This window comes from Raphanus sativus, chromosome 8 (assembly GCF_000801105.2).
Source record: "Raphanus sativus cultivar WK10039 chromosome 8, ASM80110v3, whole genome shotgun sequence".
Classification (NCBI taxonomy): domain Eukaryota; kingdom Viridiplantae; phylum Streptophyta; class Magnoliopsida; order Brassicales; family Brassicaceae; genus Raphanus; species Raphanus sativus.
This window is the reverse complement of record NC_079518.1, coordinates 22,094,372-22,119,203: the sequence shown is the minus strand read 5'-3', so window position 1 is coordinate 22,119,203 and position 24,832 is coordinate 22,094,372. Positions and strand designations below refer to the sequence as shown.

The 24,832-nt window shown below is 37.4% G+C and overlaps 2 protein-coding genes across 2 annotated transcripts; one reads left to right on the top strand and one right to left on the bottom strand.

Moving 5' to 3' along the window:
* The first annotated feature begins 1,388 nt into the window (after positions 1–1,388).
* Positions 1,389–2,107, top strand: LOC130498710 (uncharacterized). The gene is made up of 2 exons (XM_056992266.1): positions 1,389–1,804; positions 1,915–2,107. Exons 1-2 carry the CDS (start codon positions 1,449–1,451, stop codon positions 2,003–2,005), a joined length of 447 nt encoding a protein of 148 aa, XP_056848246.1. The 5' UTR covers positions 1,389–1,448; the 3' UTR covers positions 2,006–2,107.
* A 14,352-nt stretch (positions 2,108–16,459) lies between these two features.
* On the bottom strand, positions 16,460–24,606 carry LOC130498369 (uncharacterized). The gene is made up of 10 exons (XM_056991689.1): positions 24,381–24,606; positions 24,257–24,290; positions 24,107–24,166; positions 23,782–24,018; positions 23,441–23,694; positions 23,219–23,318; positions 23,088–23,132; positions 22,899–22,985; positions 17,020–17,145; positions 16,460–16,931 (listed from the first exon to the last, which is right to left on the bottom strand). The coding sequence occupies exons 1-10, from the start codon at positions 24,464–24,466 to the stop codon at positions 16,614–16,616; spliced, it is 1,347 nt and encodes a 448-aa protein (XP_056847669.1). The 5' UTR covers positions 24,467–24,606; the 3' UTR covers positions 16,460–16,613.
* Positions 24,607–24,832: the final 226 nt, after the last annotated feature.

Sequence of the window (24,832 nt, the reverse complement as noted above, 5' to 3'; positions counted from 1 at the left end):
ATAATGTTTTCATTAATCATTAATAATATCTTATGTAATATTATACATGACTAAAGGTTACATTCAACATAATGTTTCGGGTTTTAATAAGATAGATGAGTCTTCCTCTATTTTAAAAAAGTAACCAAAATTCGAACAGAAAACAATTAAATCATGTTTAAGATGATTATTTCTAGACTTAATCAAGTATTCATAAATCACACAATAACTAAAATCCTACTTGAGATAAACCTCCATGTTATCGAGCTTGGTAACGTGAGCTTGTGATCCGAGTGGAGAGAACAAGATGTTGGGACTTTGTGCCAATCTCTTTAAAAGAAAAAAAGTTTAAACGAAAAAAAAAAGAAGAAGATAAATCTCCATGTTTGCTCCGCTATATTTAACTAAGCTTTTATAATTAGTACTTTTAAATTTATACAAGTATCAATTAAAATCAAATAACAACTATTAATATAATTAGTACACTAGATATAACTATGATCTTATGAGGATTACATAAGCACTACCTTAAATATAATTTTAATATTACATCTATACTTTTAAAATGAAGTATCTTTGTAGTAAAAGAAACTGAAATATCTTTTAAAAATAACATTATTTCATCTTAATAGTTACAACATGTGCCATTGAATTAATAACTATTAATTAATTAACCATAAATAATCTATTTCGTTAGATATTTTTTCTATTCAAACTTACCAAAATACATGAATTCTAGACTCGAACAAACCTGAATCCTGGACTCGAACAAACCTGAATCCAAAAGGAACCGACTTGAACTCAAACAAAAAAAACCAAATAGTCAGTTGGATCCAAATGTCTAGGATCTAAAGAAACCAGCTCGAAAGAAACTGCTTCATACTCGACCCAAAGACCTGGATGTCCAAGCTTACTTTCTCTCATTATATTTTGTATGTATTTTATAAGAGTTATATTTGTTGAGTTGGTGAGACCTATAATTTACTTGAGAGCTTTTTGGCTATTAAATAGTTTAATATTATAGATTTGTAGGGTTTTTACTTTTTGTTGAAAAAATAACCAAAAAAAGATTTGTAGGGTTTGTAATAGTTGTTAAACTTATCTTCTTTTTTTTTTTAAATGCTTTTTTTCTTAAACTTATCTAAAATAACAATTGTTATTGTACATAATTTTATAAAAATTAATTAACCTAATATAAAAAAATTTGTTGGAACTGATGGTTTAATAAATTGTTTGTGAAATTAGATTTTTAAATATTTGGAATCATAAAATGTAAGATGACATATAAATGTTGTATGATATATGCTAATTCTTTTTTTGTGAAACACATACTTTTAATTAAAATAGAGGAAAGGTCTCAGGCCCAGAGTCAGCCCACAAGGGGGTCCAAATACAAAGAAGAAGAAAGTGACTGTTTGGCTAGCCCATCAGTCTCAACATTCAGAGATCGAGAAAAGTGAGAGAAGGAGATGGTGATGAAAGCAGAGGAGAGTTGCTTGATATCCATGACGATACCGAAGATTTCCTTGACCTGCATGTCGCCGTTGATAGCTCGAATGAGCGTTTCGTTGTCAGACAAGCACCGGAGCTTTGGGAGCCCTAGATTCCCTGCGGAGAGTAGAGCCGATCGGAGAGCTAACGCTTCTGCAATCAGTGGAGAGTTGATCTTGTCCTGTGTTGCCGTTTCTTGGGTGATACACGAGCCTTTCGAATCGGTGAGGATCCAAGCTAAGCCGGCCCTCTTCGTTCTTACATCCCAAGCCGCGTCCGATCTACAAGTCATGAGTAGAGGGTCTTCTACAGTTAGTTGCAATCGCCTCCTCGGGTGAGTTCCTCTTGGCTTTGGCGTTTTGATTACTTCGATCGAGCTCTGTGCTGATGACCATTCCCTTGCCAAGCGTAATCCTTTTGTTACGACTTCTGCTGGTGATGTAGGTTTGTTTTCGAAGACCAGTTGGTTCCGTGCGATCCAGATTACCCAGCAGATCCATGGGAGTATCGTTCCTGTTATCCCCGTTGGCGGTAGACAGAATGTTCTCTTCAGTGCTACAACAACATCTGTGAAACTCTCAAATGTAGCTAGGTGAACTACACAGTTGAGAGGGACCCTCTTCCAAACCTCCTGCGCAAATGGACATCTAAAGAAGGTATGTATAGCGGTTTCAACCTCGTTGCATCTCTTACACCGAGCTCCTGATAGTAACCCTCTTTGTTGTAGGTTTTCTCCTAGCGGTAGAGCTTTCTGTATGATGGACCAAACAAAAAGCTTCATCTTTGGTGAACAAGCTGTCGACCAGACATCTTTAACCCAGTCAAAGGTTCCTGTAGGTGATGTTGGTGTTGTAGCTGTCTGCATTGCTTTGGAGAAGTATCCTGATCGAGTCGTATAAACTCCAGAAGGAAGAGGTTGCCAGATGATAGAGTCCTCTGCTTTGGCAATACTCGGTTGAAGCAGTTGGATTTCGTTAGTCAGATGAGGTAAGATTGCTTCGATCTTGCTCTGATTCCATTTCATATCTGTTGTTAGGAGGTCCGATACTGTAAGATCGATATCTGCCTCTAGTATAGGTCCAAACGGTTTCACTTGGTTGTCTAGAGAGATCCACACGTCCTTCCACACTTTCGTAGTTTCTCCATTACCGATATCCTTTCCTAAGTTGCCTATAAGTAGATCTCTGCCGTGTAGAATACTTCTCCACCCGTGTGAGCTAACTGCTGGTACTCGCGCTTCCATAAAAGAGATAGAATGACAATATTTTCCTAGCAGAACGCGAGCCAGTAGACAGTCTGGTTTTGTGAGTATCCTTCATGCTTGTTTAGCAAGTAGTGCTTGATTAAAGATCTGTACGTCCCTGATTCCCAGACCCCCTCCTGCTTTAGGCTTAGTCATCTTATCCCAAGCAACCCAAGCAATCTTTCGTTTTCCATCGGGGTTGTCCCACCAAAATCTTGTTAGAACTGACTGTATTCGTTTACATAAACTGACAGGTAGTTCGAAGCACGACATGGAGAAAGTTGGGATGGCCGACAGTACGGCTTTCAGCATGGTGAGCTTCCCTGCCCTGGAGAGGAAGCGTGTAGACAGGCTATTGGCTCGTTGCCTTATCCTATCTACTATGGCCGTGAAGAGGTCCTTCTTCTTCCTGCCAAAATGTTCAGGTAGACCCAAATATTTGCCAGTTCCCCCTTCCTTACTTATTCCCAGGAGATCTTTAACGTTTTGTTTTGTCTCTGCAGAGGTCTTCGAGGAGAAAGTCACGGCTGATTTGTCCTTGTTGATCTTTTGCCCTGATGCCTGCTCATACTCCCACAATATCTCCTTCAGTTTGTTGCAGCACTTGGGGGATGAGTAACAGAAGAACATCGTATCGTCCGCGAACAACAGGTGGTTAATTCGCGGACTTCCCCTTTCCACTCTAACTCCTTGCAAGGTACCTTCTCTTTCTGCTTGTTTGCAAAGGCCCGATAGCACTTGTCCACAGAGGATAAAGAGATAGGGAGATAGAGGGTCTCCCTGTCTAATGCCTCTGTTAGGTTTAACCGCTCCTAGGACTGAGTCATTGATTAGGAAAGAATAGGAGACTGTAGTAATACATTGCATGATTAGGTTGATCCATTTCTCGTGAAAACCCAACTTTCTAAGCACTTGTGAGATGAATCCCCACTCCATTCTGTCGTATGCTTTAGACATATCAGTCTTTACAGCCATTGTGCACTTCTTCTGTGCTTGAGATGTCTTCAGATATTGTAGAACCTCGTGAGTGATTAGGATGTTGTCTGCAATTGCTCTGCCCGGAATGAATGCTGACTGATTTTCTGAGATAATAAACGGTAGGATAGGTTTAAGTCTGAGGGCCAGTAGCTTTGAGATGATCTTGAAATACACATTGCATAGAGCAATAGGGCGGTAGTCTGCAACTCGTTTTGCACCAGTTATTTTGGGAATTAATCTAACGTGTGTAACGTTTTGCGAGGTTCGGAGAGTCTCTGTAGCAAAGAAGTTCTGGATTTCCTTTATCACATCTGGTCCAACCACATCCCAGTTAGCTTGGAAGAAGCTAGCAGAGAAGCCATCAGGACCTGGTGCTTTATCCGGGTGAATAACGAAGGTTGCATCTTTAATCTCTTCTGCAGTGGGATTCCTGATTAATGCTTCATTCATTTCGCTTGTAACACACTGATGAAGTGCTTTCTCTACGGTTTGTAGGCCATCTTGATTCTCAGAAGTAAAGATCCGATCAAAGTACTTGCAGATGACACCAGCAATCTGTTCCTCCTCAAACCACGGTATGCCATTTTCATCCTCAATGACTGTTAGTCTGTTTCGTGATTTTCTAGCCTTTGTAGACGCATGAAAGTAGCCGGTATTAGAATCTCCGAGAGTAAGCCATAACTGTCTGCTACATTGCCTCCAATATTCCTCTTCTGCTTTGTAAGCGTGTAGAAGTTTCGTATTTATCTCATGAATTAAATCATCTCTTGAAACAGGGTCTGACATTGCTGTATCCAGCTGAGAGCGAAGTGTCTCCAGAGCTTTCCTGCTATTCTCGTGGAAAGCCCTGCTCCAGCTACAGATGGCTTTCCTGCAGTTAGATAGCTTCTCTTCCACGTCCAGGTGAGGTGTAGCGTTCCATGTTTCATGAACCAGTTTCCTGACTTCAGGGTTATCTTTTAATCTCCTATCAAATCTGAAAATCTTCGCACCTTTCTTTCTTCTTGTATCTAGGAAGGTGAGCAAAGGCCGATGATCTGATCCTTCGTACCTTAAGTACTGGCATCTAGAAGATGGGAAGGTGTCAAACCATTCACTATTGTTGATCGTTCTATCCAGTCGGCATTGGACGAGATACGTACTTCTCTTCCCCCTCCACGACAAATAATTTCCATAGTGTTTAACATCAAATAAACCATTACTTGACAGGAAGTCTCTAAAGGAGCAGAAAGTGCCCTCCGCTCTCTCCGGGCCTCCCTTCTTTTCACTATTGTCGGTTAGTTCATTGAAATCTCCAGTCAAGAGCCAAGGTTCTCCGAGGGGTGGTTGCAAAGCTGATATCTCATTCCAAATTTGGACGCATTTGGTGTGATCAGGTTCTCCGTACACGAAGGTGACTTGGTAGCTTTTACCTTTATCTTCTATCATCGTATCAATGATGTTTTTTGTGCTAGTTCTGACCGTGAGCTTGATTTCATTCTTCCAGATAAGAAGAAGTCCACCACCGCCTGGAGCATTTGGGGGAACGACGTGATAGTTGTCTATGGAGAGCCATTTGAGTTTATCAAGAATTACTTCCAAGTTGTTTTTAGTCTCCATGAGGAAGAAGATATATGGGGAGTTCCTCCGGTGGATCTCCTTCAGAAGTTGGACTGTTATGGGGTTCCACAGCCCACAACAGTTCCAACTCAATACGACTAAGGAGCCGGGGGTGGAGGAGACCGAAAATCCTGTCACTTCCTTGGGATGGACGGTTGCTTCTATTGTGGCCCCCTTCTTGAAGGTCCTGTGTTCCCATCTGACTGTTTTGTAGGAGGTGCAGTTGATTTTGAAGTTTGATTGCTTTTCTGCGTCTTTTTGTTGCAGGTATTAGTTGTATGGCTGGGTTTCTCTCGTTTCCATTTGCCACGTGGAGAGAGTGTCCCATAGTTCGCAATCCTGCTGTATTGACGTCTATTATGTATCCTTTATGGGGATGCTTGTTGCCCACGTTTGGGGACTGTTGTAGCTGAGAGAGTTTTCTCTTCTTCGAGCTTGCTCCCCGGAGGATGTTAGGGGATAATCTCGGTGAGCGAAGTCGTAGCTGCTTCTGCTTCTGAGTGGTACCTTTGCTATGGTAATTACTTAGAGTTTCCTCAACATCTGCAGTTTCGATAAGCTCTCTTTGTGTCGTATTTCCCACTACTTGTTCTCCTGTAGGACTGACTATGATCGACTGAAGTCGTGTCGAGTCACTTCGTTTAGATCTTGGTGTGGATGGCTTTTTAGGTGGAGAGAGCTCCAAGCGTTTGGAGACCAAGCCCCGTGAAACAGGTGGGGGTGTAAGCTCCACATCAGATGGCTGCATGGCCTCGTTGAAGTCGATTCCTGGTGGGCTTTCGGATCTTATCCCCCGTTGCCAAGGAGAGAGAGGACGTCTTTGGGTTATCGTTGCTGCTAATATAGAGTCTGCCGTCTGTTCCATCAGTCCTTCAGCGTCTCCTTCGAGAACTCTTCGGTGTCGAGCCGCTGCTTCAACAGGATCCGCACAGCTAAGGTACTGCTTTGTGACTTCATGTAGCTCTTGTAAGATCTGATCTTTGGATGGTATAGCAGGGACTAAAGGCTGGGAGTGAGCGTTTGTAGTCTGCTCAGACGATGCCCGTTGTAGTGCCAACAGATTTGCAGCAGTTAACTCTGTTTGGCCTCTTGCGTCACTTGCCATCACTCTATGCCTTCTGGCCGCTGCCTCTGTAGGATCAGGACAGTTCATGTATCGTAGAGTTTCTTCGTTGAGCTCCGAGATAATTTGTTCTTCTGTCTGTTTGTTTGCTGTCTCCTCGGCCTGTAACAGATGATTGTTCCGCTCTGCAGGGTTTTGGGTTTCACTAATTGGAGGAGCAGTTTGTGGCGCTGTGAGTCGCGGTGGATTAGCTGGTTTCAATCTCCATTCACTGAGTCCTCTCTGAGGAAAAGGTTGTTTCCTCTGTGTTCCATACATCCTTAGTGGAGCGTCTCGAATCGTGTAGGAAGGAGAGTTGTAGTCTTTGTCTCCCGATGTTACGTCAGCCCCTTTGTTCCTCCAGCTGGTAGGATCTCTTCTCCAGTTCTCTGAGGCTCTAGGTTGTGAGGGGATCCGGGTTTGCTTTGTGGCGACTCTGGCTCCAAACCTGTTACCGTGGCGGTCCACTCTTTCATGGAAAGCTGCTGCTTGTTCCTCCATCAGCTTGGCAGGTTGATCTCTTTTAGCAGTTTGTTGGGTTTCGTTTTTGTAGTAGTGCTCTGTTGTCAGCTGTTTGTTACTGTAGAACTCTCCATGACGTGCCAGTGAAGTTTCTTTCTCCGTTTTATCCTCCATCTGCGTTACTTGTGGTTGGTTTGGACACTCATACTTGAGGTGGGTCAAGGAGTTGCACAGGGAGCAGTGGTTCTCCAATTTTTCGTACTCCAGATAGATGATACTCTCTTCTCCTGAGTCGTACTCCATGACCGCTTCTTTTATTAGAGGTTTGAGACCATCCACTAAAACTCTAACCCTTGCAGTTGTTTTAGTGAGCTCGTGGTTCACAAGTGTTCCCAACTCTTTTCCTATGCTACAGATCACTTCCTCCATCCAGAAGTGTAGCGGGAGGCCTTTGATGCGGATCGAAAACGGGATCTGTGATGGGAAGGAGCGAGAGATAACCGGTTCCCATTTCTGAATGATAACCATCCAGTAGGAAAAATGGTACGGTCCATTGTCTAGAACTCTGTGTATGTCTTCCTCCCTCTCAAACCTGAACTGGAAGAAACCATTTCCAAGGTCTGAGCCCGTGATGCTTCCTTGTAGGTGCCATTTGCGGGGAAGAGCTGGTAGAAGAGCCCAAATCCTTTGTTCTTGCTGGTTCGTGACTCTGCCGATGATAGTGAGAGCATTCTCCTTAATGAGAGCTGAGTTGTCTACACAAGGCGCCTTAATTCTCGTGATGTGAGATTCCTTTCCTTCAGACATCAAGCCTTTTCCTTTCTCTTCTTTTGAAAAGCGTTTTGACATGGTTTGCAGGTTGTTGTCTGTGAGAGTCTTATGGGTGTGTGTTTTGCTTTGTGGATACTTCAAGATGTGGTCTAGATGCTTGTGGGACGAGTGAGTTACTACAGATCTTGGTAGATTTGGATTTGAAGATGAAAATTGCAAGGATGAGATGTTGGAGGATGCTACTTCTAGAAAAGAAGTAGGGCTTCCAAGAAGGCGCAAGGCAAGGACCGGAGGATTGTTTCCAAATGCGGTAATTAACGAGCTGTCGTTGTCAAAGCGTTGGAGACGTTGCTTCCTGCCTCGTCAATCGTGCCTGGGAGAGTCCTGTCGATCCCGTGTTCCTTTCACCGCTTTGATGACTGATATATGATAATTCATTTTTCATTAAATGTCTAAATATTGTAGGTCAATATTGAGCATAAGATATGGTGCATAACATTATTGCATAAGAACCATAATGTTAAGTGAAAAACTATTTTAGAGAAGAACATCATCATATGACATAAGGAGTAATAATATGATTTATTTAAAAATTTGTTTCGTTAGAGTAATTAGTGGTAGGATAAAAATAACAAATAGTCATATATGGTCCAACAATTTTTTTAGTAGATTGTTAGAATGATTTTTCATAATATAGATAAATGATTAGTATCAGATTTTAGCAAACAGACATAAAATTACAGTATACATTTCTTTTCTTTTTGGTATGTGGCTTATGTGGTTCGAATAACCTTTACCTAAAAGGTCAAATGCATATGCTTTACTTTGCATTTAAATTGGAATAACCTTTAGCGAAAAAAAAGAGGGAATATTTTTAGATTTTTCTTTATTTTTCTATATAAAAATTAATTAAATCCATTACTTTATCCAATAATTCTTATAAACAAACAAACGAAACAACTAAACTGAGAGTAACGTTAACTGAAGAGGTTTTCTTCTCTTATTAAGAAAGTATAAAAAATCTCAACTATTTGAAATTTTTGTTTTTATGTTTTTCACTTACATACACTTTTATAAAAGGGTGAATTGGCTGGAAAATCACGAAATGAAAGATATTTAGCTAATCATGCAACCAAAACATTATTTAGGTATTCGGATAGTGCGGTGTTGGTAAAATTACACAAGTGTCCACAAACTTTTTTTTTGAACACTAGAGGATTTTTATATTAACATAGACAACATATTACAATGCCGGCGATTAAAATAATCCCGGAAACAAAGCCGGCAGACTAAACAATAGTCTCCAGAGACAGATGCCCACAAATGGAAAACGAGAGGAAAAAACATAGACAATTGAAACAGAGACGTACACAAACTAGAGCAAATAATGATTGACTAAAATAAACCCAAACTATTGAGAACAACTTGTGTGTCAGCAATAACAGAGAGACTTTGCGTTTAAAGACGATGGAGCCAAACTCGGGAACAGACCATCGAACAAGAAACCACCTATATTGAATAGCTAATCAAAGCAGTGGTGTCTCAGAAATTCTGAGTCTTAAAAAAATAAAAAAACTCCCTAATACAGAGGAAGGACCCGTCAAACCAAGGGAAAACAGAGCAGAGGAACGGCACGAACCCTGAGACATCTCAAACCAAAGACAGAACTGAAGCCAAAGAAGACGCCTTGGTGACTGCTGTGAAATCAGAACGGGAGGAGTTCCCCAGCGAAAGCCTCTACATCATCTTTTCATCATAGACCAAAGGTACTAGACGGGGAAGTTCTTACAAGAGCCGCCGACGGAAGAGACAAGAGAAGGCAGTGGAGGCAGCGACGCTCTGCCACTCCGGCAGACCCTCCGAAGCAGATCTGATCCAGATTTGGCTATAGCAAACCCTCGATCTACAATCACGGCGGCGCCTCCTGCAAAGATCCAACCTTCCACGACCTCTCCATCACTCCATAGAAGTTAGATACACACCTAGAAACCCGATTCAAATTGCTGGATCCGGCAGTAATCCAAACGAAAAACAGAGATGATGAAGCAAGGAGGAAGTGGAGAAGCCATGGCTTAACAGGAGAGGAGGCGGAACAAGAAGGTACGATGGGGATGGCGACGAAGAAAAGAATTTGCGAGAGAGAGAGAAGAAGAGCAGAATAAGCATTGGATTTATTTCACTGTAATTAAGAAAAAGATACGGAGGGGGAGGAACAAGTTTATGTTTACTGGAGATTCAGACAGAGTGCTTCTATGTTATAAGGAATTTATCGGGATATTGAAAATACGAACAGTGGAACAACCAAGGAACTAAATAAACTTTTTTTCCGTGTATATGGAGCGCAATTAGCCTTTATAAAAATCAATTTTATAGGTACAGTTAAAGAATTAAGATTAGTATGACAAAATTTATTATTATATTTTTATTTTTATTTATTTTTTGCAGTTACTTACATTTATACTTATGTTTTGTGAATAACAAAGTATCATAAATCTCCCTATTTGTTTTGAGAAATGTATTTTTGATGTATCATGCTCAAGTTGATTTTCAAAAGCCTAATTATGTAAGTATTTTAAATAAATTATTATATAAATTTATATATATGTATATATATTTATATATATGTATGACTTTTTTTTTGATGACCCTGGTATCCGGATACCCTCGAAAGAGACCCGAATAACGTCTAATGATCGTTCACCGGAGTTTAGTCGGGGAGTCCGCCGAAGGCATCTAGGAGGGCTGGTGATCACCCCATGTATATGTATGACTTATTTATAAAAATATTACTAATTTTATTTTAAGCAATGATATTTTTTCAAAATGTAATTTTAGTTAAATATCATTAAATTTTTTGTTATAAATGATTCTCACTTTTGTTCTAAACTTAAGTAATTTCTAAGCTTTGTATTCTTGAACATGCTGTTCACACACTCCGCAATGTAGCTTGTGTTGATGTTGGAAACCAACACCTCTCCCACGTTTCTTTTTCAGAACTTTCCTCCAGATACTTGGCAGCAGAGAATATCAAGTCTTGAGACCAGAATAAGCTGCCTCGTATTCAGACACTGTGTAAATCTGAACAATGTCCATAAATTTCCATTGAACAATTTTCTTGTTGATGTTACTTACATGACCTTTCACATTTTGAGCCAAATTACATATACAATACGCATGATGAGCAATGAGAAACACTTTAGCTATAGAATTAATGAGGCTTTCATTTCTGTCACTCACAAATACCAACTCCGATAAATCCGGCACAAGAGTTTTGAACATCTCAAAAAACCAACTCCAACTGTGCTTATTTTCACCTTCTAGTACACCAAAGGCTAAATGATATATAGTGGTGTCAATTAGGATCTTGTACCGTTGCAAAAACTAGTACACCACCATATATATTTTTGAGAATAATAGCATCCACGGTTATCAATTTTTTCATCACTTTAAAACCTTCTATGCTAGCTCACATAGCGATGAAAAATACTTGAATTTTTCTGACTAATCCAATTTCACACGTGTTAGTGTCCCATGATTGATCTTATCTAATATGTACAAATAAAAATACGGCATCTGGTAACTTTCTTCGGGAGTCCCACACAAAACGTTCACAGCTTCGTTTTCACCTCTCAAAGCAGTGGAGTACGATACATTGACACCAGCTTTTTTCCATACAAGATCAACGATGCTTTTAGGAGAAGAAGTTTCCATTTGTCCTGGATAATCATCATGCAATAAAGATGCAATTAGTTGTCGTGTGCCTTTCCTCCTTGTGTTGCTTTTACTCTGACTTCGACGAGAGCATCTATGCATGTTGGTTTACGTTCTAATAGATAATATTTATGTCTTTCTAATCTTTGAAACTCGTAGTACCCATTTACATCCTTCTTTATTACATCTTAGAACTAATCGCTCATTATCCGAATGTACCACATTAAACGCCAACTTTTCTTACATGTGTTCCACCATTTCTTGCACTGCCTTTTTACCAACAAAATTTTGTTGTATTTTCAAACCCAAACCATTTTCCAATTTCTCCATAAAATGAATCAGTTCAGCCACAGGTGTAACCTCTACATATCTATCACGCATTTCTCAGTCTTGCCTACCATTATCCACATTTTCATCAGCATTTTCATCCACCTTTCCATCAGCCAAAACCATTAAATACCATCCATTATGCATAGGAAAATCATGCCTACAAAATTTATTAATAAGCGAAAACTTATTCAGTAATACAGTTATAAGTAGCCATAGTACAATTATCAGTAATACTAGTTTCTTTAGTTGTCCTGTCGTTTTCGGATTGAGTTTCAAATCTACATTCTGCACTACAATTCAAACAGTGCAATCAATTTCCTACTCAATTCAAGTCATAATGGAACCATGAACCCTGCTGAAACATCTAAATCCATTCCAATTAGGTTTTCCAACTCATTATCCTAAAAAATAACCAACAGAATTTTTAACCATAAAAGCATCAAGCATAATTTGTAACAATATAATTAAATATTATAAATATTAGTTACTTTTAGTCCCTGTCTAATACAGTGATCGGAGCTGTAGGGTGGCGAGTTAGGGGTGATCAATATCATTATACGGTGAGACGAGTTATGTCCGCCTGGACCGTAGAATTACATAAAGCGGCATATAAAAATGAAAATTCGGAATCTCAAAGTTCACTTGGAATCACAAAAATAGCGTGATTCTCAAAAAAATGAGACTGCAAGTGTTGCATAAACATATGATTCGAAGTTGTAAACCTGATACTGTTGATGACTGATACGGGTGGTGGTTTCTGTCATGTCTGGTGGTTCGATAATTCAAGTCAAACGAAGAAGATGATACCGGTCAATTTGACTTAACGATTTTCAATTACTTTTTAAAGGCCCATATAGTTATAATATTCATAAGCCTAACCCATTAATTGTAATAATAGTTCTTTATACTTTTAATTTGCATGTACTTTAGTATTTTTGTTTCTTCTCTTTATCAAAACTATATATTATTGGTCATTCTTGTAATTAAGTAGATCTTTTTTCTGTATTAGATGTAACTAAAAAATAATTATTATTGTTTATGATATACTTTGGTGTTTAATGAATTTTATATATTTAAAAATAAATTTTATTGAAAATAGCTCCCCGCGTATACCCCGAGTTTATCTGATTTTTTGACAACTCGTTAGGCCTCGGGTTGCCGCACGGAAAGCGCGTAGCGCGATTCCGAACAGGGCTTTTATTATTTTACTTTTACGCAAATATTTTTAATCCAAGTAAATTTATATTGATTTTATTTAATATTTTTTGATTAAAGATAAGCATTATTTGATAAAGAATTGCAGTATGTTTTTTTATAATGATACTATCCATAATAATGGTAACTTGAATATTTTGTACTCTTAAATATAATTCAAAAAAGATAATGGCTAGATCTTCATTGGATTAACTTTTCTATATTTTAACAGATTGTGTTAAATACTTAAATTTCTGTATTACGAATATGTTCATATATGGACGATATTTTTTCATGTTGAGTCGTTATTGATTTTGGCGAAATTCTCTATATATTAATCCTGGAGCATTACAACATGTTTTCGTAGTCATTGTCATCACTAGGATGATTCTTAGAATTCTTAGAAATATAAGTTGGTCTATCTAAACATATATTATAATTTTTATTAAATTAATTATTAAATTGATTAGTAGTATATAAAAGAATAATCTCCATTATTTTTAACTAAAAATTACAGAATTTTCAAATATGATTAACATATATATGATAACTAATGGTTATGAATCATACATATTTGATATTGTATCCTTCCTCATATTGTTTGTTTTATATTATTAAAAGAAAATAAAAAAATCACATTAACCATATAATAAAAAAATTATAATTTTCTTATACTTTATATTTTGAATTTTTTAAATTAACTATAAATTGCTAAAACTGTTAAAAATTCCACTTTGAAATTTTCGTGATCAATTCCTTAATTTTGTTTTTGTTATAATAAGACAAAAATGATAATATAATTGTATGAATATGAATTCTCATTTAATATATTAAATATTAAATATATATATCATTTAAATTAAACTATATAAAATATTAAAGCATAAATATGTTAATTTTGAAATTTGCATTGAAAAATTAAAACTTCGAAAATCTGGGATTAATGGTTTAAATTTTTTGTTGCAACAACTATACATATGTTAATAAATCCATACTATAATAAATATTTAATATGAAATATAATATATATCTATATCAATATTTTTGAAATTTAATTATATACCATATAATATAAATAAAATAATTAATTAATAGTTTCGAAAATCTTACAAGAGATTGATACATCGAAGATTTATTTTAAAAAGTTATTGAAATCACCTAACAAGAACATGGATTGCACAAAATATTTTCTTTCCTAACCCTAATCCCCTTTCTCTTCATCACAATATCGACATAGAATAATTTGGAAGTGTCGATTTAGACAAACTGAAATGGTAAGAGTTTTTAGTTCAACACATCATTTTCCTTAAATGAGCCTAGGACAATTTTTAATGATTAATTAAATACGCTACTTACATAGAAGAATGTGTTTTGGTTTAAAATTGGCGCATATCCAAAATCATTATGATCATCACTTTTGTTTAAAATATTTTTACAATAAAAAAAATATATGGTTGGACAAAAAATTAGAATCCAAAAAACTGGACCAAATTCAATCCAAAAAGAGAACTGAACTCTAACCAAAATTGGTTAGATATCAAAATGGGTTCAAAATTTTGGTATCCAGAGAACCGGAACAGAATCCAATCCAAACGGGTATCTGAATATATTCAAACCAGATTTATATACTTAAATATATTATTTCTGAATTTAATACTAAAAAGAATATACAAAATATGTAAGATGTTCTTAAGATTTATAAAATACTAGGAAATATATAAAAATAGTTAAAATTACATGTTTAAAATAGTTAAACGATACTCAAAATACCAAAATATTTAAATATTTATTGATTTCCTATCCAAATATTTAAACTTAACCAATTTTTATGTTATATATAATTTTTATTTTTATGTTTTGAGAAATGTAAAATATATATGAACTTTAATTTAAAAATAAAATAAAATAAATGGGTTATCGAAACCCAAACTCAAACTAAATCCGCAAAGATCTGAACCGAATCCGCAAAGATCCGAACTGAACATAACCAAACTGAAACAAATAGCATCTGAGTGTCATCTCTAATTAAATGTAAAAATGAGTTATTGATAACAAAATCTGTATTGTTTATAATATTTAAAATAACATATTTTAAAAAAAATCATCCGCGCAAGATACGGATTATCATTTAGTACTATATTATTTGACGGATTAGAGAATATATAATTATGATATGATATTTGTTAACTAAAAAATGGCACATGTAAGAGCTGCGGGAAATGTTATTTAAATATGGTGGTTTAGAAAATAATGGTATACTACTAAATATGATTTTGTTCTTAGATTCAAATATTTCATACAATGAGCGAATAGTTAGTTGTTGAAAAAAATGCAAAAATTTAGGATCCAAATAAAACGATCTATTATTAATGTAAAAGAAAGTTCAAATATATATACTCTCGTAATGGAGAGTGTAACATCCCGAGCTCTAATATATAGAAAAAACTTGATTGATTTGATTACCTATGTCATCAAAGTTGATTTTTCATTTCTGTCAAATATTCGTTTAGAATTCCAGAGTTAAGCTTGATTGGGCTGGAGTAGTGATAGGATAAGTGATCTATTGGAAAATGATTAGTGATACAATGCGAGTGAGGCAAAAGTACAGAGAAATGTCATGTCATGATTGGAGGGTCAGTAAACAAGACTTTCGGGCTTTGGAAAAAACAATGCACCGTTCGTCAGACGAGACGGGACACACGAGCCAAGAAATCGGGAGTGGATGGCCCATTAGCCATGGACGGTCAGGGCATTACAAGTGCAGTTCTATTGGTGGCAATTTGTCATGTGGAAGGATTGTTAAAGGGTGAGGTATTGGGTTCGAGGAACGCCAAACTCACTAATAACCTAACCTGGAAAAATCTTAGGGCTTACATGTGAGGGGTAGGTCGGTGCCTTGCATGGCCAGCCTGGAGTCCACAGGACAGGTTATTGGTGTGCTTGACGTTCTTAGAACCAATGACCTCACCTTTTAATAATCTTTATACAAAATAATTTATCACCAATTGATCTCCAGAGCCAGTCTGAGGTCTATGGAACGGGTTGTCTCATATAATCACATTTTGTTATGTATTTTAGATAGGATTTATTGTGCTTTTAAAATATTACCATAATCAGATTGTGTTTTGTAAACAAAATTCAATTGTACAAACTTTAGTTTAACTTAAATAAATAATAGCAAAAATAAAATTAATGCCATTGTAAATAACTAAAAGGGAATGGCAAAATTCTAATAGGGATTATACTTTGATATTACAGATTAACAAAATTAATTAGATGGGCCAAATCTCTACTTATATTCATATTTATTATGAACCAAATTTAAACTGATTAAAATGTAAATTGATTATAATTTGAACAAAATTATTAGCAAAATAAATTACATAAAGCACTTATAAAAGTGTTAATTTAACCACATAAAATATAAATAAAATCTCTCTTAACACTAAACAACATTCAGTTAATTTATAAAATTTGTTAAATCAATTTGAATTAAAACCCGTGATATTGCGCATATCATGATCTAGTTAATATTAGTAAAAACAAAAGATAACATTATTTTCTACAACAAAAAAAAACTGATAAATATGTGCATCATTTACTTAAACTGTTGTACAATATTTACATTATAACTTTCAGAATCATTTTAGGTGATGCAAATTTTGGTTGCATCATTGATAAATTAATAATGCACATATATAAAACAAGTGATGCAAACTAATTTTTTGTATGATAGATACAAAAGATATGAGTTCAGATTCCTAGACTATCTCTTACGTATTCCAAATGGATAATAAAATGGAAGTCGGAGTTATGCTTAATCCAGTGAATGCATCTATCTTGCTTTTTTTTCACAGCCCTTTTCATTTTTGTTCTTTGTGTGTCTGTTAGGCACCCTGATATTGTATTGAAAAGTTCTGCCATGTCCAGAGAAGCGTCATTTGCATAGTTGTAAATGATCTTTGGCAATAGAATCCGTGTCTCCTTTTCAAATTCAACACTTGTTTGTATGAAACTGTCTCTTGCTTGCCTAAGTTCTTGGAGTATTCCTTCCGCTGTATAAACTCGAACCTGGTGAAACCATTACAATACTTCTTGAAATGGCTAACTCTGTTGAGAGAAGATGAAATGGAGATAAAGAATTCTGTGGTTTTAGTACCATTGGATCGGTTAATTTTCCAGTTGAAAGGGCAAAATGAAGAAGTGGCTCTGCATACTCCAACGCATATGTGTGACTCCTACTTGTCTTTGAACTCCTAGCCGGTGAAAACAACGTCCATACACGCTATCATGACCAAACAGAAAACATTTAAAGACGTTAAAGTTTACACATTATAAACTGAGGAAAGTTCAAGATGAATGTGTTTATATGCCTTGATTATTTTAACAATAGGTTCACAAAGTAAACAATTTTAGAAAATATGGCAAATTTCTCAAATTTTCTCTTATATTAGGTCATTTTTTCTCAGATATTTTTGCAAACTCAATTCTACTCTTTTTTATTTTACTTCAATTTTGGCACCAGCCTTTGCAATTAGCAAGCGAATCAATACAATTAAAATCTGTTGTCCTTTTATTACATTCCCTTAGTTTTTCAAAATATTTACAGTAGTGCAATTGCTTTTAATTTGTATGTGATAAATTATTTTGAAAAGAAAAGATCTTTCCTAAGATTACTACACGATTAGAACCACCGTATATACTTAGCCTACTTTTATTTACTACATGGTTTTATAATAAATATAAAAGCAATTAATTCATCTTACTCTTACATTTAATCTCCTAAATATATATCATATTTAATGAATCTTTATATAATATTAAGCAACCTTATTATAAAAATATGTTTGATTCTTCTTTAATATAATATAATATAATATAATCTAAATTATTCAAAATTATCCGAAAATAGAAATAAATCTTAACAGACTGAACTCGATTTTTTACCAAATTCCTAACCTTGTTATTCAACCAGACCAAAAAAGTTAAAATAGCTAATGGTTCCTATATATTTTTAGATTCAAAACCGAAAGCTACAACTGAACCGAAACCTATTGGGATAAGTCTTACTTAGATTACGATATATATTTGTTCTCCTATTATTACTCTGTTTAGGAGTTATCTTCTCCGAGTCCTTATCAACTCAGGAGCTTATGCTTTGTATAAATACAGCCTTCGCGCTAAGAGATCGATAACAAGAATTATAGAGTTTATCCAAATTATTTCATGGTATCAGAGCAGAAGATCTCGACCTGCAATCTCTAAATTTTTCGTGTTTGAGAAACACGAATTATGGCTGATCTTACAGCTACATCAGGGACGACAGGAGGTCAAGTTACAGACCTCAGTTCTGCTTCCCCTTATTATCTACATCCGTCGGACAATCCTGGAGCCCTCATCACATCCGTGTTACTTCGTGGAGATAATTATACAGAGTGGGCTACTGAATTGTCAAATTCGATTCAGGCAAAGCGCAAGCTTGGATTTATTCAAGGCACCATCGTTAAACCTACAGCAGAACCGGACCTCTCACGATGGCAAGCTACCAATTCGATGTTAGTTGGTTGGATACGCACTTCTATTGATCCTAAAATCCGATCAACCGTTAGCTTTGTCCCTGATGCCCACAAACTCTGGGAAAACCTGCAACGGAGATTTTCTGTTAGAAACGGCGTCCGTATTCATCAGCTTCGAGATGCTATCAATACTTGTCAACAAAACGGACAATCTGTCATCGATTACTATGGAAGGCTGTCTAAGTTATGGGAAGAACTTGATAACCTCAAAACTACTAAAGCATGTTCTTGTGATGCAGCGACTGATATAGAGAAAGAACGAGAAGAGATCAGGGTTCATAAATTTCTTTTTGGTTTGGATGAATCTCGCTTCCGCACAATACGTTCTCAGATAATTGACGAGGACCCTTTACCAGATTTGAACAATGTGTACTCCCGCATCATCCGAGAAGAGCAACATAACAACTCTACTCGCGTCACCGAAGCCCGAACCGAGGCAATTGGCTTCTCGGCTCAAACAGAGTCACCCAAAGCAGAGCCTCCACAAGTTGCAGCGGTGAGACCTCGCGATCCTAACAGAACATGTACGCATTGCAGTCGGAGAGGGCATGATCAAACTGAATGCTTTCAACTACATGGTTACCCTGAATGGTGGAATGATCAACCGAGAAACAACTTCAATACTGGAGGATCTAATCAAAGAGGACGAGGGGGACGATACTCGAACTCAGGAGGTCGTGGACGTGGACGATCTAACTCGACACGGGCTTCTTCAAACAATGCTGCTGCTCCACTTTCCATCAACAATGATCAGATTGGACAACTGATACAACTCTTACAATCCTCTCGCTCCAATATATCGACTGAAAGACTATCTGGTAAAACGAAACTCACTGATATAATCATTGATACAGGGGCCTCCCATCATATGACAGGAGACATATCACTGTTGAGAGATGTAACTGATATCCTCCCATCTTCGGTTAAGTTTCCAGATGGACGACACTCTCGTGCCCTTAAGAAAGGCACACTAGACCTGAGTCGTGACTATAGTCTGCAGGATGTCTTATTTGTTCCTGACTTTCACTGCACCTTAATTTCAGTCTCACGCTTGTTAAAGCAAACAGGATGTATAGCGATTTTCACTGATACATTGTGTGTCTTGCAGGACCGTTTTTCGAAGATCCTGATTGGAACGGGTGAAGAGCGTGAGGGGGTTTATTATTTTACTGGTGTTACTGCTTCGACTGTTCATAGTGCTGCGGTCAAGAACTCGTCTACCTCAGAATTATGGCATCGACGGCTAGGACATCCTTCTTATCGTGTTTTGTCGCTTTTACCTATTTTAGAAAAGATGAGTTTTGATCAACCATCTTCTTGTGAGATTTGTTTTCGTGCTAAGCAAACTCGTACCAGTTTTAACGAGAGTTCTAATAAAGCTTCTGCAATTTTTTCTTTAATTCACTGTGACGTCTGGGGTCCATATAGAACACCTTCTTCTTCTGGTGCAAAGTATTTTCTGACCATTGTAGATGACTACTCCAGAGCAGTTTGGACCTATTTAATGTTGGAAAAATCAGAGGTCTCAACTTTACTTAGAGAGTTTATTGCTTTCTGTGACAAACAATTTGGCTGCCCTGTCAAGAAGATCCGAACAGATAATGGCTCTGAATTTATGGTACTCTCATCATTCTTTCGCGCACACGGGATCGAGCACCAGACTTCGTGTGTTGATACACCCCAGCAGAATGGGCGTGTGGAGCGCAAGCACCGTCATCTTCTGAATATTGCGCGAGCCTGTTTGTTCCAAGCAAAGTTACCCTCGACATTTTGGGGAGAGAGTATCCTCACGGCAGCTCACTTGATTAACCATACCCCTTCGCAAGTCCTTCATGGCCAGACTCCATATGAACTCTTGTTTGGTAAGAAACCAGATTATGATCGACTCCGTGTCTTTGGTTGTCTCTGCTTTGTGCATCGCAAGTCTAGAGATAAAGATAAATTTGGAGATCGCAGTCGCAAGTGCCTCTTTATGGGTTACCCATTCGGCAAGAAAGCATGGCGCGTCTATGATCTCGAGACTCATGAATTCTTCATTACGCGGGATGTTGTGTTTTCAGAATCTAAGTTTCCAGGTGTTGGAACAGAGGATTATGTTACACCTCCGGTGAACTCTTATGATCCTGCTATAGATGATTGGTTACTTCCGAGTATTGAATCCAGGGGGAGCTTGCCAAGTTCGTCTTCTTCTCCTCCGGCTTCTCCTCCTGTCCAACACGATCTGTCTCAGTCGCCTGCATCACCATCTCCTGATCCCAGTATACCTGACCAGTCTGCGAGTACATCTGCACCATCATCACCACAACCTGTCGCAGCCTCACATGATGAACCAGTCTCTCCAGGTATACCTGAAATTCTTGGACGAGGACAGAGACAGAGACTTCCTTCGGTTCTTTTAAAAGACTACGTCGCACACTCTGCATCATCTGATAATAAACCCACTCACGATCTCTCCCTGTCTGATCAAGATCTTCATGAAACGTCCTCAGGTATGACTCCGTATCCCATCTCAAGTTATGTATCTGACCATGTATTTTCAGCGAACCATCAGGCCTTCATGGCTGCCATTGTTGCTGATACGGCGCCTCGCTCGTACAACGAAGCAGTTAAACATAAAGTCTGGCGCGATGCGGTTTCTCGCGAAGTTGATGCTTTTGAAATTACACATACATGGGATTTGACTGATCTCCCTCCTGGTCGTAAGGCACTTGGCAATGCTTGGCTCTTTTCTAATAAGTATAATGCGGATGGTTCTCACAAGTTATGCAAAGCTCGGCTGGTGGTGCGTGGAGATAAACAAATTGAGGGAGATGATTACAATGAGACCTTTGCCCCTGTTGCCAAACTAACTACTGTCCGCATCATTCTCAAGCTTGCGGCATCTAATAACTGGCTTGTACATCAGATGGACGTCCATAATGCATTTTTGCATGGAGACCTTGAAGAAGAAATATACATGAAACTCCCACAAGGTTATACGTGTTCTGATCCTAATAAGGTTTGTCGGTTGAGGAAATCACTATATGGGCTCAAACAGGCACCCCGCTGTTGGTACTCTAAACTCACTACAGCTCTTACCAAGTTTGGTTTTTCTCATGAATATGCGGATCACTCTTTATTTTCTAAGGTTCGCGGAGCTGTGTGCATTCATATCCTTATCTATGTGGATGATTTTGTTATTGCGTGCAATGATGCCACGGCTTTGCAGGAGTTTAAGGATTACTTGCAAACATGTTTTCGAATGAAAGACCTTGGGAAAGTTAAATATTTTCTTGGCCTGGAAGTAGCTCGCAATGCATCTGGCATCTATCTCTCCCAGCGCAAGTATGCTTTGGATATTATTGCTGAAACGGGTCTTCTTGCCGCCAAGCCCTCTCCTGTTCCTATGGAGTTGAATCACAAGCTCGCAAAGGCGGAAGGACCACTCGCAAATGCTCGCCAGTATCGTCGCTTAGTTGGTCGTCTTATCTATCTCACAAACACACGGCCTGATCTTGGCTATGCTGTTCATATTCTCACTCAGTTCATGCAGAAGCCACTCTTGCCTCATTGGGATGCTGCAGTCCGTGTGGTTCGTTATTTAAAAGGTTCTCCGGGTCAGGGTATCTTCATCAAAGCTAATGATCCGATTCAGATCAATGCTTATTGTGACTCCGATTGGTCCGCATGCCCTCTTACCCGTCGGTCTCTCTCTGCATATATCATTTTCCTTGGCGCCACTCCTGTTTGTTGGCGGACGAAGAAGCAAGATGCAGTCTCATTGTCATCCGCTGAAGCGGAGTATCGCGCAATGTCTGCTACACTCAAGGAGCTCAAGTGGTTGAAAGGCTTGCTGCAGTCGTTTGGCTTCCCTCATCAAGCACCTATGCGCCTACATTGTGATAGTAAGTCTGCAATATATATTGCTGCAAATCCCGTCTTTCATGAACGTACGAAGCATATAGAACGAGAATGTCATCATGTTCGCGATGCTGTTAAGTCCAAGCTCATTACTACTGAACATGTCTCTTCGAAGAACCAATTGGCTGACATCCTTACGAAGTCTCTTCCTCGGCCTCAGTTTGATTTCTTGCTGTCCAAGTTGGCTGTTCAGAACCTTACACTGCCAACTTGAGGGGGAGTATTGGGATAAGTCTTACTTAGATTACGATATATATTTGTTCTCCTATTATTACTCTGTTTAGGAGTTATCTTCTCCGAGTCCTTATCAACTCAGGAGCTTATGCTTTGTATAAATACAGCCTTCGCGCTAAGAGATCGATAACAAGAATTATAGAGTTTATCCAAATTATTTCAAAACCAAACAAAAAAAAAACTGAAGTTGAACTGAAAATGCACATCCATGCTTAAATATATTAGTGAATAAATAGACAGGTAATTAAAATTAAATTAGGTTTTGATTAAAACAAAGTAACAAACTAAAGCAAACGTAGACAACAAAAAGAAGTTGTAATCAACTTACTGTTGGTGAATGGCTTTCACGAATTCCTAAAATAGAACTCTGGACATCGTATACATTTACCCACTCCCCACCTATATTAAATGCTGCCTAAACAGGTTTTTACGTAAATGATATCAAAGATGATCAATGATCTAACAAAATAAACTTTATATATTAACGAAAATGATCCATATCTCAAACCATTAAGACCTTTGTGCTTGTTATATCTTCACCAGTCCCATATAGTATATACGCCTGTAAGAGCACACCAATTTAGCTCGTAATGATAACTAAAGGTACTGAAAATATATTTCTCTGCTCGTAATTGCTAATTTTCTTACGTGCATCACCAGAGCATTATGAATATTGATCCAGAATGCAAGCTTCTCCTCTCGAGCCATACTTGTCGGATCAACTTTCTCAAGCTTTTGAACCAATGATCTGCGTTTTGTAAATCAAATACACTTCATCCTTATCCTCCTATACGTCTAGTCAGTTAAAAATCTACTTTAAAATCTATGTAAATCAAGTATTTCTTTCTTTTCTTTACCGCGCAATCTCACCTGAATTTATGAAGAAAACTCTCTAATGACTTCAAATTGTCATTATTTAGGCAAAGTGTATTGATAACAACTCCAAGTTCTTCTCCAGATTTTTCATTCTTGACAAATCTCCTTTGTCCCTTGTCTGAGAGTTTGATGATGATTACACACATAAGTCTCAGAATCTCTTCAGAGAGTTTATTGGGACTGAGAGTGTTAAGACCAAGAAGATCAGCCAAACTTGGGTTGCTGAACTCTGATCTTTGTTTATTGTCCTGAAACGTTCACAATCATAGAATAATATTATTGAAAGCGAGCTGCAACTACATCAATATGTGTATCTTCTAATTAAGATCATTCACCGATTCAGAAAACGGTTTGACGCTCGACGAGAGAGGTGTATCAGACACATAAGAGACTCTGTCATTTTGAAATTTAGTCGTGTGTGGCTTTGGTAGAAGAAGTGAAGAATCATCTTTTAACAACAATGCATGCAAAAGATCTCCAAACGATGTTCTGTAGAGCGAGAGAAGGTACCGCTCTAACTGTAAGATCTCTGTCTCAATATCGGCTATCTCTTCCTTCAGTTCTTCACTAGACTGCAAAATCCAGAGCCCATAGTTAGACCCAAGTCTTAACATTTCAACTAACAAGGTTTACAAAACTCGTTCGAATTTGTAAGTTGACCTTAGGCTTTGAGAAACCGAAGCTGCACTTGTCCTTCTCCACATCCCAGAGAGGAGATTTCTTTAAATACAATAGTACAACAATTCGGAAAAAACAAACATATCTATCAAAAGATCAAAAGTAAATGAACTATTAGAAATAGGAACTTACAGTAATGGCTCGAGAAGACCCGTTTTGACATGCACTGCAAGATAAAAAAACCCACAATTAACTAGAAAACATTTAATATTAGTACAGATTATTTATTGTTGATTGACCTCGTTATTGGAAGTACCTTGGAGTGCTTAGCTGAGAAGAAGATGAAGAAGATGAAAGGGAAGAAGATGAATAGAAAAAAAGGAGATCACTGTTTGACGGCATTCTCTTGCTACAGAATTTTTATAATCCGGCTAATTAAACTGCTTGAATCTAAACAAATAATAATGAAGATAGTGATTGGTATAGGGGAGAGGAGATGCTATAAAAAGGACGAATTTAGAGAGATGCTAAGATGAAAAATAAGAGCGATTGGGTTTGGTATCTAACAGAACCACATGCCAAATCTAACCAAAGCTGTTAAAACATGTCGCCTACCAAATAAAAAAATCCCAACTTACAAATTCTTTTTTCCCCATAAAAATTATTTTTCTTCTGTGCAAAAGCACAAAAGAGGGTGACCTATTCCTCACACAATAATAATATAAACAAAAACAGACAAACATAAAAAGAAATAAATACAGAAAAAAC

Bases quoted from the DNA above. Each gene is read 5' to 3' on its own strand.
- LOC130498710 (XM_056992266.1), top strand. From the start codon at position 1,449: ATGGTGATGAAAGCAGAGGAGAGTTGCTTGATATCCATGACGATACCG. The intron at 1,805-1,914 runs GTGAGTTCCTCT...CTGGTGATGTAG, and splicing joins AGTTGCAATCGCCTCCTCGG to GTTTGTTTTCGAAGACCAGT.
- LOC130498369 (XM_056991689.1), bottom strand. From the start codon at position 24,466: ATGCCGTCAAACAGTGATCTCCTTTTTTTCTATTCATCTTCTTCCCTT. The intron at 24,291-24,380 runs GTACTTCCAATA...TTTATCTTGCAG, and splicing joins TCTCAGCTAAGCACTCCAAG to TGCATGTCAAAACGGGTCTT. The intron at 16,932-17,019 runs GTACTAAAACCA...TGGTTTCACCAG, and splicing joins GAAAATTAACCGATCCAATG to GTTCGAGTTTATACAGCGGA.